Below are 16,202 nucleotides of genomic sequence, written 5' to 3' on the forward strand. Positions count from 1 at the left end.
AATTTTGGGCACAGTTGCTGTGCTCACCACAAGGAATTTGTGTGTTCACATTGTGGCTCTCGGTGGGTAATGTACCGAAACATCATGATGGGTATGTGACTGATGGGGGAAAAAGTACCCCAGGAACTCAGAGGTGTCCCAGCTAGAAATGCAGGGAGGCAAACTTAAACTCCTTAAAATAGTACCTGCTATCTTGGGAAGCAAGGGAAGGTGTAAGACAAATAATTGAGAATTTTTTCCCTTTACTTATTACAGTCTCCCTGTAATAGTCCTGTTTTGCTGATTAAAAAAATACTAAATTAAGCTCAGATGGAAGATCAGTTTATAGATTAGTCCAGGATTCTAGCTCCTGATACTTCAACAATTATAAACATGATGCTGTCTAATGCAAAATGTTTTGCAGTAATTGATTTGTGCCCAGCTTGTTTCAGTATAATGGTGCATCCAGAATCTCAGTATAATTTTGTCTTCACATGGGAAGGAAAACAGTAAAATTGGACTGGTCAACTTTATTTTTGAAAATCCAAGGCAGATTTAGAGGAGAGTTAATCAATAACTTTGTATTAATACAGTGTGTGGATGAAGTGCTTCTGGCAAGTGCAAATAGGGAAAATTGAAATACATTGGAATGTAATGCCAGTTGCTTTGACAGCTAAAGGCTTTCAAGTCTCCCCAAACAAATTACAATTCTGTAAAGAAAAGGGAAGGTATTTGGGAGAATGTTTTTTGTCAGGAGAGGGCAGGAAGGTGCTACATAACTGAACAAAACCTCTCCAAGGTCTTACTCATTTCACAATTTCAGGGTATGCAGAAATTTAATCAAGTCTTAAAAGGCCTCAATTATTTGCTGTTTTGGCCCCAGCCAGAGCTATCTTGTTAAAGAGTGTCATGACCAAGGACTTTTCAATTTGCTTTTTAAATCCTACTTGGCATGTTGAAGCTGTGTTTCCAACTTTGATCCTATAAAACACTATTTTCAGCTTCTTTCAGTTTGCAGATCTCCTAAATTTTTTTTCCCCAGTTCTGTTCTGGTGCCTTTACAATTTCAGTCTGTTGTCAAGACAGCCATTATACCAAATGTCTGCATTTTCCAAGCACTTCTAGTAAGTAATATAAAGTTAAATGACCTGAGGGTTTTGTTTGTTTTTTTTAATCAAAGAATATTCTCTGCTGCTTAAAAGAAACTTTTTAAAGCTCTTGAATGCTTTAATTTGTTGCAGGTATCAGCTGCTGCAGTTTCTTGTGTGTGGTAGCATAGCTTCTGGAAAAAGCACAAACTGTGTTTTTTGCTGCTTTTTCAAGTCTTCTGACTGTCACATCAGGTTATTCATGTGCCAGAGTGTGACAGGTAGGGAATCCCTGTCACAACCACCTGCAATCTTGTGGTCATAATTCTGGTGGCTTTTGTCCCCATTCTGCACTGTATTTGAAGATTTTTTTGAATGAGCTGGGCATTAACCTTATGCTAACCACAGCTGATGTAATGTTCAGACACTGTTCAGTGAATCCTGCAGAGATTTTAACCTGTGAAATCTCTCTGCCTTTTTTAAATATAATGCTTGTATGATGATTTGAAGGTGGCAATGTTAAGTGAAGTTTCCCAAGTTCACCTCCCAAGCTGGGGTTTAGCAAAGTCTGCTTTCCTCTCAAAATGAGGCAAGACAAAGCAAGGAGGAAGAGGATTACTCAAATGTTCTCCTTCAGTTAAGTCTGGTTCATGTAGTGACAGGATTGAACCCACATGTCTGAATAGCTCTGCAATAATAAAACATTGGGGTTGGGTTTTTTCTTTTTTTTTTTTTTTTTTTTTTTTCAAGCAAATGCAAAGCATTTCACCCTGCACGCAGCTAAATATAAACAGTGTCATCTCTAGCAGTTTTTTCCATTTATGGGCTCTTCTTTTTGACTTGTCATCATGGGCCATGCTGGGAGAGCCATGTCAGAGGAACTATATGTGTTTGTAGGATATTGGGCATTCCTTCCACCTCTTAGCAAGAGAAAGATGAAAATATCCATTATATTCTCTGGAGAAGAGAGTGAGAGAGTGAATTCCTAAAGGCTCTAACTCTTGCAAGTGTTGGGTTGTGCCTTCCCCAGAGGTATAACAGGATGAAGAAAACAACATGAACCTTGTCCACAGTTAGGACTGGAGCCTTTCTGTAGCAGCTTCTGATCCCAGCACATTTCTCCAACACTTTTTTTTAAATTTATGGCTTTCCTTAAATGTCCCTGTCATGGAGATAATCACCTGAAGTTGAGGCTCTGACATTGGCACTTGCTCTCTCTATTGCTATGATGAAGAAAGATCTTGAACACAGTTCCCTGGCTAGTTTAATGTAAAAAAGAAGAGTTTATATGAATATGGATCTTCATCAGTGTCTGGGATCCTGCTGCCCCACACAGCAGCATTTCTCTGGCCTGTGTGTTTCCCCAGTGAGCTCTGACACACATTAATGACAGTAAAAATAGGTGTGCTGCCTGTGCTTGCCAGCTTGTGGAAGGGGAGATGTGGGGAGCTGATATGTACAGATTTCTCCATAACATTTCATGGGTTATTTCCTGCTTTACCTGCCAGCTCAGGTTTTCCCATCTCCCATGCTCCATCAAGGCTTCCTGCCACCTATGGAATGAATCTCCATTCCACTTTCATGAAGCCTTCAGTGTGAAGGGGCAAAATGACCCTGTGAGCTTGCAGCTCACTGAGTGAAAAAGGTTTTAGTTCACCTTCCAACTACAGTTTCTTGGGTTTTTTATTTGGTCCACCTTCCCTCCCCCCTTTTTCTACTTGAGATTTCTGTTGAGCCTTATAAGGTGTTTTTTGTCTTCAGTAATCACACAAAACTCTGTGTCTTTATATAAAAAGGGGAACTGAATTCTCTGCCTAGGCAAGGATGCTGTGAGCACTCATTAGCCAATGCTAAAAACTATTGCCAGATCTCATCTAATAGATTCATTATGTGAAATTTGAGAGTGTTGCTCTTAAAAGAGGTCCCTGATTGATGACAACACACACTGTGTGTGTGCTGTCATCTTTACCCTGGCTGTGATTCCTTTTGGTTTTGCTTTTTTTTAGCTAGTGAGGATGTGAGGGACAGAAGAAGCCTAATGGGACTTCATATACTGTGTGATGTATGGGGCACTTGCAGTCAGAAATATTGAACTCATAAATGTACTCATTTGCCCTGGAGTCACTGAGAGGGAGACGAAATGCAGGACACTGCAATGTCACAGTGGTGCAGAGTCACTTCTGTAACAACAGAGCAGCAGCAGAAAGGCTGCATTTTCCTTGGATTTTGCTGCAAATGTGTAAATGGGCTCTGCTCTCGCTGGCTGGAAGAGGAGGTGAACTCTTGCTGGGTTAGCCTTTATGCAGACCCCTTTTTCACCCTGTTTTGCTGAGATTCTGGGCATTCTGGGGTGCTGTTCCATTTGGGGGACTGACCCTGCACGTGCTGTCTGTTCTGTCTCCACCACAGCACTGCAACCCTCAGCTCCCCCAGCTTGCCCTTCAAGCATGAAGGTGAAATGAAGTTGAATGTGCACATCTGAGGCAGATGGTTAGCCCCAGTCTTGCAGTGGTATTTGAGAGAGATTTTCTTCATGTTGTTTCAGCAGCATAGAAGGAAATGAAAGTGTTTCTTACTGTAAATTCTTTTTTCTCTCTCCCTTCCTCTGCACTGCTGTGAGTGTCTAAAGACTCACTCCACTGCTTTTCTCAGAGAAGTCTATTTCTGTCTCATCTTAGATCAATTTAGGCCTGTCCTATGCACATATGATAAAGACAGCATATTGCTGTGATAGTCTTGAACCAAATTTGTAAGTTTGGGATACTGGTGGCAGGAGGTGAGATGCAATTGTTATTGATAAGGACTCAGAGTGACCAAATCAGGGGCTGAAATGTGGAATTTTTCAATCATAGCCAGATTGATTGAAAAACAGTGCAGACCACAAGGCAAGGGTTTTCCCCACTTCTCAGAAATGTGTGTGTACACATGAACCTGCTGTGTGGGGCTCCCTTAGTGGGCTGTGTCTGCCTCTGTCCAGAGAAACAGCACAATACCCAGAATTCCCAGCTGCATCCTGAACCCAGCTGTTGTAGTTGTTCCCCAGCACATCTGCTAAGCTTCTGAAAGCATCCAGATGTTGGGTCTAATGCTATGCCAGTTTACTTCCTTCAGTTCCTGGAGTGTTGTTTGTGTAACCCACCTTGGCAACACCCAGTGGGCTTTAAGCCATCCTAAAAAGTGCCAAGTATCTGGCCCCACCTGGCTCTCCAAATAGCAGGTTCCAGTGTTTCAGCATTGGCTTGTCAGTCTCATCTCTGAGATTTGCACTCCAAACAGAGCTGGGGTGGCTTTTGGGCTACATTCAGTTTAGTTTTGCAGCTTAACTTCCCATAAGCTTTACTCTTTGCCCGGGGAGGCTGTATGGAGCCTTTTCTGCATGGCAGGTACCACTCAGTCACTAAAAGAGCCTCCAGAGCTCACATTGGCAGCACAGCCTTTGGGAACAGAGGAAGAGCCTTGATCCACACCTCCTTCTGCTGGTGAGATGCCAAGGAGTGATCACTTTTAGTATATCAAAAAATCAGCTGGTTTTCATGTGCAGTGCTTTATCTGACTGGACTAATTTCTCCTCCCTATGTGAGGATGCTGTAGCTTTATAAGTTAGAAAAGGATGAAAGAAACAGGTGTTTCTCCTTTGCCTGCTCTTGACATTATCATCTTCCTAAATGGGGTGAGCTGACCAGGAGATATTTTTGTCTCCCCTCACTCTCAGTCCTATTCTCACACTCACAGCCACCTCTGAGCTGCAGGACTTTGCAGAGCACATTGTGGCTTGCATTGTCTCAGTCCGAGTTCAGTCACCCAAAACCTTGCAGGTCTATTTTGAAACATCATTCAATCTGTCCACTATGGACTCTCTTCTCTTTTTTTTTCCACTCTTGCTTCTGACATCACTTCCCCAACACTATATTCACCGAGCTCTGTAGCCAGATTGTCTCCTCAGCATACGATGCAAGGAGCTCTTTGAAATGGATTTCAACTCTCCTTTTACTCTGCTCTGCTTGCTGATCATGATAACTGTTACTCAAGGTAAGTAAGATTTTTCTTTATGGGGTTGGCACAGATTTGCCTAGATGAGCAGACGCCCTAATTTTGCTCCAAGATCTTTTAAGGATGCTGCCAGGTTTGGGATGGCATCAAATAGTGTAGCTGCTAGTGCATGAAAGGGGAGTCAGACCAAAGTAAAACAGATTCTTTTTCTGCTAAACAAACAATAACTAACAATATTGTACTTGCTGAGTGTCCTGTGTCTGTAGCAGTTTTTCAGTGGGGAATGCAAGGTCCTTGTGCTGGCTTGAGAGCGACATGATCCAGCTCCCAACACTTGCTGTGACCTTGGATTATTCCCCATGCTGCTGTCCCCCTGCCATTTACCCATCTGTGATTTACACACAACAACTTAATAATGTGCAAGTGTACAGTGAGACTGTTCAGGTTAAAACTGTGACCTTACTCTTGGGTGAAAGCAGCTGTGCATCTGCAGCTGTTTTTTCTGCTACCCTCTGTGCAAGGTCCATGGCACTGATGCCCTTTCTTGGCACAGTCTCTCATTTCTATGGGGGCTGGTCATCTTAAATTTAGGGAGAGAAAAGACCAGCTGTTCAGGTTTTTGTTTCCCTGTGTGCATGGCATGCACACCATTCCTGTGCTGTTGAGGTGGGGGCAAGCTGGACCTTATAGAAGCTCCCACTCCTCTGATTTTCAATCAGTGGTGATCCAACTTGTCCCTAGGGTTGGATCTGTCCCTCTTATGTCTCACCTGGGCATTTTCCTTCCTGGGAGGCAGCCAGGAGGGGATGGACGGACGTGGCAAGCTTGCTCTCCTTTCAGGCTCTGCCATCTGGACTGGTGCGCTCAGTGGCGACTCTGCAGTCTTTTCTTTGGAAATCCAAAGCCTGCAGAACTTCTCCAGCATGAGCAGGGAGGATAAGAAATGCTCTACAACTGTCCTAAACGATACTTTGTTGGCCAAGTGTGGCACTTCTGCCAGTAGATGGCTGAACTTAGAGAACGGCTCCCTAGTGCTGAGGAGTGTGGAGAAAGACGATGAAGGAAAATATGGATTTGTTTTTCAGAACACCACCAGATATTTTACACTGGAAGTAGTTGGTAAGTTACCTTCTTAACAACTAAAAGCTTTTGAACTTGTGAAGCTGGTTTGGAAGCCTGATGCCTTGAAATTTTTCCAAAGATGCTTTTGAGCTTGCAGGAGCTATAGGTGCCTCTGGGAACCATGCCAGTCTCCCTCCTGTCCCCTCAGAATTCCTGCTCCTTTTGTGTGTCCTCTCATTCATCTGCAGACAGCAAAGACAGAATCAAAGTCACTTCTGTGCAGGATCCAGCTCATTGCTTGGGTTAATATGGGAAGGCTTAGGAGGGTTTGTCCTCTTGCTGAATCGTGCTGCAGGCAGACAGAGAGCATTGCTCTGGTCCTCATCACCACCCTTCCTTTGCAGGGCTCTCACTTACACAGGCTCCTAAGATAAATTGAAGTGTAGGAAACTGTAATGAAAATGTCTGAGCAAACTGATCTCAGTGAAGACAAATGAACCCTCACACCTTTTGGGTGCAAACAGGCGGAACTGCTGTGCACAGGAGGTCAAAGATGTGACTCCTTGGTATGAAGAGCAGGGGCTTACACTGGAAATAGTCAAAGATGTAGAAATGTCCTGGGTTTAACCTCCATTTCAGTGGATTTACTTTGGGAACATTTGCCTCCTCCTTCTGTTCTGTTGCCACCCCTAAGGCAGGGAGAAACTTCCACAGCCAACATGTTCCTGGAGGCAGGAAATTTTAACTGAAAATCATATCCTAGCACAAGAAAGAGATTTCTGAGCTTATTTCCATGGATGGATGTTCTCAATGTTGCTCCTGCTGTCAGAAAACCATACCAGTTCTCTATCCAGTTTGTATTTGCAAAGTGGCAAACGTAGGAAATAGGTTTGCTCCTTGTAGTAGACTGAAAGTGAGAAATTCAGGGAAATTAGCAAGAACAATGATTTCTTGATTCATTTTAAAATTCCCTGGTCTAGGTATTATATCTAATTGCAGGTGTCTTGTGTTTGTACCCATGTTGGCCATGATTTGCACCAGTTCCACTCTAAAATGGAAAAAGGGACAGAGTGACAGCAAAAGCACAAACCTCTGGTGGAGGGAAGGGCTGAGTCTCCTCCAAAGCCACGATTATCTGCTGATTGTAGAGGAGAGCTCGGGCTGGCACATGCTGTGAATGTTTCCACCATCCTCTCAGAACAGGGCTTTTATTTTTTTTTTTCAATGTCAGTTAGGAAAATGAAAAGATGCCAGATTTTGGTGGCATCTCCAAAATAGGGATCAAGGGTCACTAGCAGGGTTGAGTGGGCACTGCTAAGCATTTCAGGGCAGAGTGCAGGCACTCAAGAGTCTGGTGACTTGTTTCTGTGCTCCCCATATACAAAAGTGATGTTACTGGGATTGCTGGTAAGGTTCAGCTGGTGTTCACTGCTGAGTCCTCTCCTCACCTCTCTGTTTCTCCCTGCTGCTGTTGCTGTGTGTGACCAGAGCCCACCATTGGAATCCAGTGCTTCCCTGATGGGACTGCAGAGCTGTCCTGCAGCGTGGCCAGCAGTGAGATCCTGGTTTTTCGGTGGCTGCTGAACGGCACCCACCTGAAAGCTGAGGGGGCTTGCATTAAGGATGCTGGGAAGAAGGTCCACCTGGACAAAACTGAGCCTGGGGAGTTTGTTTGTGAAGTCTTGAAGGGGAACAGTGTCACAAGGACCAGGCCTATTATGCTGTCGTGCAGCTATGGTGAGTAACAGCATCTCCAGAAAAATCTTCATTTTGGTCTCTTGCAGCACAAACGGGGTTGTTGGTGTCCTCAAAATATCAAACTCTTCTGTCCTTTGGCATTTCCCTTCCAGAGTTACCAAATCCTGCCTTTAGAAAGTGACCCCTTGATTTCCTTCTCCCTCTTGTGCCTTGCACTGACACAGCCTACAATCACAGATGGGATAAGTTTGTTGAGGAGGTTCTTTTACCCAGCTCTGCAGAGAGGATGGATCTCCATCTGTCTCTTTCCTACTTTTTGGTGATGGAGATTTCCACCCTGCTGTGCACTGATCCTTTATGCAGCTTTAGAAACACAGGCTGCTTGCTGTTCTGACATGCATCCATGACCCAGATGCTTTCCAGTTTCTGGGTATCCCCAAAAAAACCTTTCCACTAGTTCAGCCCTGTTGCTGCTGGACTCATTTGAGGTGTTGTGCCTCATCTCTTTCCCCCTTATCTAGACCAGAAGCAGAAAATATTTTCTGATCTATAAGAGTCTCTTCTTTACCCCATCCACCAGAAGATGGTAAAGACACAAGTAATTTATTTATGGAATGTAGGGTTTTTCCTCCTCCATATCCTTGCTCAGCCATGTAAGTGTGCAAGAAATCTGGGATTTTATCAATTTGCAAAGTATTCATAAATGCTGAGTATTCTGCTTGTATAAGGGCAGAGTTTAGTGGTACAGAAAATCTGGATCCTTGGGTATCACTTAATTTGCACCTCCAGTAGTGAAGGTTCTTCTCCTCTCTGCAGCAAGGATGGTTATCAAAGCTACAGGCAAAACTTAACTGTAAGGATTTTGACAAATTTTACTGTAATTAATTTAATCACTTTTGCCACTAGAGAAACTGTGCTGTAGCATTTTAGAGATTGCCTGGGAAGCACCTACGTGACACAGACCCTGTGTCCAGTGTGGTGTCTGTTCCCCATTTCCTCTTGCAAAGCTCATGAGGGAATTTAGTGATATCTCTTTAGGGATGAACATGAACATAAACACTTATTTGGAAGGGTCTGAAAGAAGGAAGGTGGCAGTGATTCCACTTTTTAGTCCCCAAATGCAACCACATTTGTAAAAAGTGAATTAAAGCAATTCTGGATACCAGTAAAATGAATTGAAGAGGCAAATGGGTTCATTTAATTTAATTGAAGGTTAACTAATTATTTCTGTGGATTATTATTAGTTCCAGGTAAAGTGATGAATTTAGTTTTTCCACTGTATGTATGCAATCTATGCAAAAACTTCCATTTGGGCAACTTGTTGGCTGATGAAACTAATTTTAAATAACTATTACCAAAAAACAATTTGGCAGAAATGCTGTAAACTTCCCAGGCAACACAGGGCTCTGAATACACAGGATTCAAAGTTAAGAAATCAACATATATAAAAGACTTTTATTAATTAATTACTTGTTCATTGCTTATTTTTAACACAATGTTTTATCTCAAAAGGACCTTATTAGTAAGTGGCAGATTTTTAGGAAAAAGATTCAGGAAAAAAATTCCCAACTTGTATTTATACTTTTGACAATTTTCTCTAAGCTTTCACCAACTAAAATAATTAGGGAAATTATTTCTGAGTTGCTGAAAGTTTCTAGTTTTGAATATGGATTTTTTAGAACTTGGTAATTGTTCTTAAAAAGACTAGAACAAGCACTCTGAAAATACCATGAGCACCTGTGTGCAGCTGTTTCTTTTGTCCCAGTGAGTAGGTGGAGTATGGTGGTGTGTAGTATATCCTGGAACTTTTAAAATTCTTCCTAGTCTCTGGAGATATGGAACAATTAGTGCTTCTGAGGATGTGAAAATAAGCTCCAAATGAGCCTGTTGGTTGCTGCAGAAAACAAGTTAAATTATTCAGAAAGGGATGGCACAGGCTTACCTAAGGAATTTTAAGGAATTTATGTTAAAGTGGAGTTGTGTGTGGGTTTTTTGCATATGGCAAGAAGAGTTTTCCTAGAGTCTGGAGCAGATGATCTGAGTGAAGGAATGTTGGAACCCAGGAAACAGGGAGTTCTGAACTTTCTGTGCTGTCAGGCACTTACCCCCAAAAGAACACTGCTTTGACCTGAGGCCTTGGAGAAGGCTTCCAAAATGGAATGATAGAACTAGAATCACTGGTGTGTGGTTTGAATGGAAGTGTGTAATGTCACGTGGTGAAGGATTTGGAATTTGGGGTTTTGGAATATAGTAATGGGTATAAAGTAAGATGGAGGTTTTAGGGTGGAGGTTTTCTTCATGTTCTTCTTGGGTATTGGTGATACTTTTTAATTGGATAGAAAATGCCACACTGCAGGTCATGGGTGTTTGGTCATAGGGTCAGAAGTAAAAATAATTTAGGTGTTAGTTTTTAATTGGACTGTTATGCCTTAAAGACCTTGTAACGAGTGAGATCCATTGCCATTTCTCCTTTTTTAGCTTGTTAGCTGGAAGTGCTCTAGCACTCACTGTAACATAGATAAGAATTTATAAACATCTGAGTCCAAACAGGGAACTCCATCTCTCATGCTTTTAATCCCGACTCAGACTGAAGAGAAAAAGATAAAAAGTGATAAAGGAGCAAGGCTGGATGGGTCTCTCCTGTGGCCTCTGCCAGCTGTGTGCTCAGCAGCAGAGAATGAGCTCTGTGGCCAGTCTTGCTGCCTGAGGCAAGATTTGCTGTGGGGTTGGTGCAGTCATTCTATGATTGTCCTAAGTGGATTCTCTGGTACCATCTCAACTTTGCCTTAGGTTTCCCTCCTCAGCTACCCATTTTCATACAACTTGTTGAAGCATAGTGTTTTTCAAACCACCATCTTCTCTGTGAAATTTGATTAAAACTTCCCTTAGATGTCAGTGATCAGAGCAGGCAGGAGTGAATGTACACAGCACAGACCTCTTGTCTTGGTGAAACATTCCATTTCATAGCTGAATGATGCTTGATAAATCACAAAGTGCCACAGTTCAGAGTGTCAGCTGCCCTGATCCAAACTAAAGCAACAGGGATTTAACAACCTCTAATCTGGCTGCAGGGTTTCTCCCACTGGGAAAAAGGAGTTTGTCCACCATGGTACCTAACAATGCTGTGTCCTTCTTGCAGACCTGCTGCAGTACCCGGGGTTCATTTACATCCTGGCAGGGTGTGCAGCTGGTGTGCTCATCCTGCTGGTGGCTTTGCCTGCAGCCATATGTTGCTGCATGAGGAGGAGACACAAGTTCATCCCAGTGCCTTCAGGTGAGTGGGGAATGCTGTGGCTCCTCTGTGATTAATTTTAGAGAGGGCTGTGTTTGTGCAGGCTGTGGTTGATGTGGCCTTAGAGTAACCTGGACTCAGCTGGGTGGCTGCTTGTCTTCCAGCCTGTCCTCCCTTGACCTGCTGGAGCAGAAATCTGCTTGCTGATAGGCAGCTCTTACTGGATCTTGAATTAAACCTCACTCTTCCTTTATTCACCTCACCCTGTGCTCCTGGTGAGAAGAAAAACCCACATGTTTCCTACGGGCGATAAAACTGAACCTCATTCGGGTGTGATCCCGAAATGACCTGAAGGTTTCTGATGGCAATCCTCTGTCAGCACCAGTCCCTGTGTGCAACCTGCCCGTGCCACCTCAAGCTGTGACCCTGCAGTATGGCCAGGTCTCTGGCAGGCTGGCAGGGACCTTTGTTTTGGCACCTACGTGTGCCGGGAGCGGCGCCAGCGCCGCGCGAGCAGCGGACACAAACGTGCTGAGTCTGGCACCACAGCAGACCTGGGGGTGGGAGCCTCTTCCCTCAAATCTCTGGTGCTGGTTTTACAGAGGAGGAGAAGGATGATGGGTTAACCATGTCAGTGGTGTCTGGGGAAGGCACGAAGAGCCCCCCCAATGGAGACCGTGTCGAGGCTGCCCAGAGCGAGCGTCCTCCGAAGCCTGGTGAGTGCAGTGACCTGCCCAGTCCAGACACCTTGTTTAGGAGGGGCAGTGTTTGTGTGTGGCTACAAGTGACAGTAGAGAGGGGTCAGGCTGCAGGATGTCTGTTCCAGTGCTAAATAAAACACACACCTCAAAACCAGCAACCCCCACCCCCAAAACTCAGCAGCTTCCCTGCAATTTTCTCACCCCTCTCATCAGTAACATTTTATTAAAATTGGCATTGTTTTTGTAGGCAGTCATCTTCAGGACAGCAGGAGCCAATATGCTGAGCTGTAAACACAGCTAAATCCCATCAAAGCCAGAGGCTGTGCATTTTCTTAAACTAAGGCTAGAGTGAGGATATGGTCACATTTTAAATTCTTCAAAGAAATCAAGCATAAATCCCCACAGCTTTAGCACAATATGATCAAGAGAGTTCTGTGATAAAAACCCTTCAGAAATCTCCTGTTCTGTAAGTGCTTGATATTAATACTCCATTTTTTGCATTATGTTTCCCTCAGTTTTGCTTCCCAAACACAAATGCTGGCAGTGCTTTGCCTACTAATGCACCATCATCAGCTGAAGCAGGTTTAGCAGAGACATCATGACCTGGAGCAGCATTACATAGGTCACAGCCTGGTCTCAGCACTGCATTTCTGATGTCCTTCACTGCACTGTGCACAGTCTTCTGTAGCTCAGCTGTGCTTTATATCTAACCTTGGATGCTCTCTGCTCTGCTTTCAAAATATTAAGTGCTACTCATGAACATAGAGGAGGAAAGAGAAAAAAAAATATTTCAGGTCATTGTTTAATATTAATATACTTCAAGTGTATAACTTGTAATAAAAAATTCACACATTACAAGTTTGACTAAAAAGTAGTCCATATTTAGATTTTTTACAATTAAGTAAAAAGCAGAGATGCATATGGAAAGTAGGTGAGAACTAAATGTGTGCTGTTAGCCAGCTTTAATTATTCAGATGTAAGTGAATACATTTGGCTTTAGCATTTTGGTACTAAAGGTTTGGTACTAGCAGTACTAAAGTACTTTGGTACTAAGAAGCCAGATAGCTTCAGTACCAAAGTGCCCTGAGGCATTATGGATAGGTCAGCAAATGAATAGTTACAGAGAAAATTGAAATTTGACTTGCAGATGCCTGGGGCGAGGGGACTGAGTGGATCAGGCAGCCTGCAGCATCAGGGTGGGGGCACTCACAAACCATTTCTCCCTTTTCCAGATGCTGCCCAGGCTGGTCAAGGTGTGGAGCCCCAGCCGCTGTCAGAAGAAAACTTACCAGTGCAGATAGAAGCTGAGGAGATGCCAGCTCCTGAGGTCCTGGTTGATATGGAAAGCCAGGAAGATGCCTCAGACTGTTTCCCTGATCCAACTGATGACTGATCTGGCATGCTTGCTGTTCCACCCTGAAACCTGTGACTCCTGTCCTTTGCATCCCATAGTCTCACTGTGTCTGGAAAATTTTAGCAGGGGAAAGATGATGGGAGGTGTCAGACCTTCTGACCTCATTTAAAAAGATAAAAGCAAATACAGAGAAAAGCACACACCTGGCTCCAAGGCTGCACTGCAGTGACCTGGCAGGTTCTTTGATGCTTTGCCTGATAACAGAGCTGCAGATAAAGCAAGGAGCCCCAGGGACAGCCTGGGATGAGATGGGCAGCTCCTCCTGCTCCCTGCCCACCCCATGCCAGGGGCAGGCACTACAGGCAGCTTGTGGTGGCCTGCCAGACCCAGGCAGAAGCCAAGGACTGCCAGAAATTTCCTGAGAAAGCTTCTCAGGAGACTTCAGGGCACCTTTTTTCACAAGGAAACTCAAAGGAGGTCTCAGCTCAGTATCTGGTACCCTGAGTGCTTCTCTGAGCTCCTCTGAGCTGCAGACCCTGTGATTTGGCCCTCACTTCTTGCTGCCAGGAGCAGGAACAGTGGTGGGAGCTCAAAATTTGACTTGCAGATGCTGTGTGCAGACCTGGGGTGATGCTGGCTTTGCTCTCCTCTTGGTGCCCCAAATGGCAGAGGACACAGGTTACCTGTGGTTACCTTTCACCAGAATCCTGATTCTTGGGCTGCCCCTGAGCTAAGCCAGAGCTGTCACTCACTTGCCTGCAGCAGGAGGGGGCTTGGGGCTGCAATTTTGGCAGAAACCTTGATTTTAACGCTGAGGTTATTTATCAATGCAAGCATTACTGCCTTTAGTGTAATAGTTTAGCTACTGCAAGCTGATAAAGCCATCTGCCTGTGCATGTAGGCTTGTTGGGAGCTGTGTTATTTGCACAGACAGCAGCATTTTATAGAATCTCTTAGGTAAGTCCTGCTGCCATTCATGTCCTGTTCTGCTCAGAGGAGGTGTGCCTGTGGAGCAGCTGGGGTAGACCTGCAGGGAAGAAGGTTGTGGTGAGGAGAGGGCAGGGACTGTGTCCCAAAGCTGCCAGGGACTGCAGGGCTGACAGGCTGCAGGGAGTGCTGCCAGAGCAAGGTATTTACTGTATAAAACAATTGTAGTAGTCAGAGCAAGGTATCAGATTGGTTGTTAGTGTTAAATTGGCCTGCTGGGCTAGAAAGGCAGGGTAGTAAAAGCAGAGATGGTACAAACTGGGACCAAAAGGGATGGGGAGGTGTGTGCTGCATTCCTCTCCTCCTGTCTTTCATCCCTGTTTTATATAGTGCTGACACTGTGAATCCCTTGGAAATGGATTTAAGATCCACCTGGTGAATGCCATCCAACGAGGGCTGTGAGCAGAATCCAGACTGAACTGGAGGCTTCTCTCCCAGGTGAGGGAGTGGTGGGATGGCTGAATGCTTGCTGGGACTCCTTCAACCCTGTGCACTCTCCAAGGCTCTGCATCAGTGACACCCAGCCATAGGTGATGGCTCTCCTTGTTTCCTTGTGCTGTGACTGCCTTTAGAAGATGTTTGGATCTTGTGCCCTGTGTTGGTGGTGATTCAGCCTGTCTCTGCTTTTAAAGGCTGCTGTAGGAATCAGATTTCCCACGGTAAGAGGGAGGTGATAATTCTTGTTAATTCTTTTCCTTACGGTGCTGTTCTAACTCCTTTCAGTATAAACATTCCTCAAGGCTGTGAGTTGAATGACAAAAAGGTGGCACAGTGTGCTGGGTGAATGTCACCAGGCCAGTGTCAGCAGAAGGAGGGGACACAGCCAGCATTGCTTCACTTCTGCACTTTCTGGCAGAGGCAGGAGGGGACAGTCGACTCCAGCACATGCTTGAAAAGCTGAGCAGTGCTCTGAGCTGCTCTGGGAAGTGTTTGAGCACTGAGGGTGGGAGAGCTGGGCCAGCCTTGTCCTGCTGGGCTCGGGCATCCCAGCTCTGGCTTAGCCTGCAGCTCTGAGCAACACCCCTTCCATGATCCAAGAAGGGGCTTTTCCAAAGAGATGCAAGAGGTCTGAGACAGATTGAACTATAGCTGGTTTTCTATCCTTTACCTCTGGAAACATCATTCAGCAATGGGACAAAAGTTCCTGTTATTGTGAGGTCAGGAGAGAAGTGATACAGCCTGTGCTCTTCCTTTAACTGTATGTGTCCATGCCCAGCTACTGTTCTTTTTCTGGTGGTTTTTTTCTCTTTCCTTTCCTCCCCCTTGAGATTAATTTGTTCCAAATAAAAAGATCTGTTTTCTACCTTGTTTCAGAACTGTTTAAGTTGTGTTATTCAATAATTGTTTCTTTCTGGTTTTCACAGGAAGTACAGGCTTATTTTCAAATTAACACACAGCCAAACAAAGGAAAGGTGCTAACAAGTTATTGCTGATTAAAGCTGACTTGGGTGGTCAAGGGCACAGAGATCATGAGGACATTCATCTGTAAGTCACCCCAAAGCTTGTCCCTGTTGGAAAGTGTGTGTTAATGTGTGAGTTCATCCATGCACACCAAGCCCTGCTCTGGTGCCTTGCCTGAGCTGTGAGATGCAGGGATGCAGAGTGATAATCTGGTTTTACCCATCTGTATTTTTTGGTGCCACCTAAACCACCTTAGTTGGAGAGAGATTCTGGACTGCATTGCACCTTTTGGAGGAGGATGTGGCTTGTTCTCAGCCTTGGACAAAGGGCCCCAGATTGTGGGTAAAAGCAAGGTCCTGACAGGATTGCATCAAATCCCTTGAGTTTACCAAAACAGGTTTATCCCTGGAACCCTCATGTGGGCATGGGTGATCCTGCCCTGCAGTGTATGAATCCAGCACTCTGAGAAGCCATCTGCCTGAATTTCCAGGCATTTTCCAGCCTGACTCCAGTTCTGCATCTCCCAGGAAAGAGCAGGGACACTTTCCAGCCTGGGTCTGACAGAAGATCAGGGTGTGGATGGTGCTATCAGGAATTTGGCCAGAACCAGAGGTGCCTGTGCTGCCTCTTTGGGGTTTCTGGTGCCTTCAGAGAGGCTGTGCCATGCCAGCCCTGCCTTCTCTGGGTTGCTGAGAGTCCTTGGGTTTCCA

The 16,202-nt window shown here is 44.7% G+C and overlaps 1 protein-coding gene across 3 annotated transcripts; it reads left to right on the forward strand.

Moving 5' to 3' along the window:
- The first annotated feature begins 1,262 nt into the window (after positions 1–1,262).
- LOC306807250 (uncharacterized protein) lies at positions 1,263–15,095 on the forward strand. 3 transcript variants are annotated; one of them, XM_079316627.1, is made up of 6 exons: positions 1,263–1,348; positions 5,898–6,176; positions 7,608–7,856; positions 10,957–11,091; positions 11,652–11,765; positions 12,983–14,546. In XM_079316627.1, exons 1-6 carry the CDS (start codon positions 1,330–1,332, stop codon positions 13,141–13,143), a joined length of 957 nt encoding a protein of 318 aa, XP_079172753.1. In that variant the 5' UTR covers positions 1,263–1,329; the 3' UTR covers positions 13,144–14,546. The 3 variants fall into 3 exon arrangements, with proteins under 3 accessions (XP_079172753.1, XP_079172754.1, XP_079172752.1); XM_079316626.1 differs by lacking the exon at positions 1,263–1,348 and adding an exon at positions 4,847–5,096 and having other exon boundaries at positions 12,983–15,095; XM_079316628.1 differs by lacking the exons at positions 1,263–1,348; positions 11,652–11,765 and adding an exon at positions 4,846–5,096.
- The last annotated feature ends 1,107 nt before the right edge of the window (positions 15,096–16,202 follow it).

Source organism: Erithacus rubecula, assembly GCF_903797595.1.
Source record: "Erithacus rubecula genome assembly, chromosome: 1".
NCBI classification, from domain to species: domain Eukaryota; kingdom Metazoa; phylum Chordata; class Aves; order Passeriformes; family Muscicapidae; genus Erithacus; species Erithacus rubecula.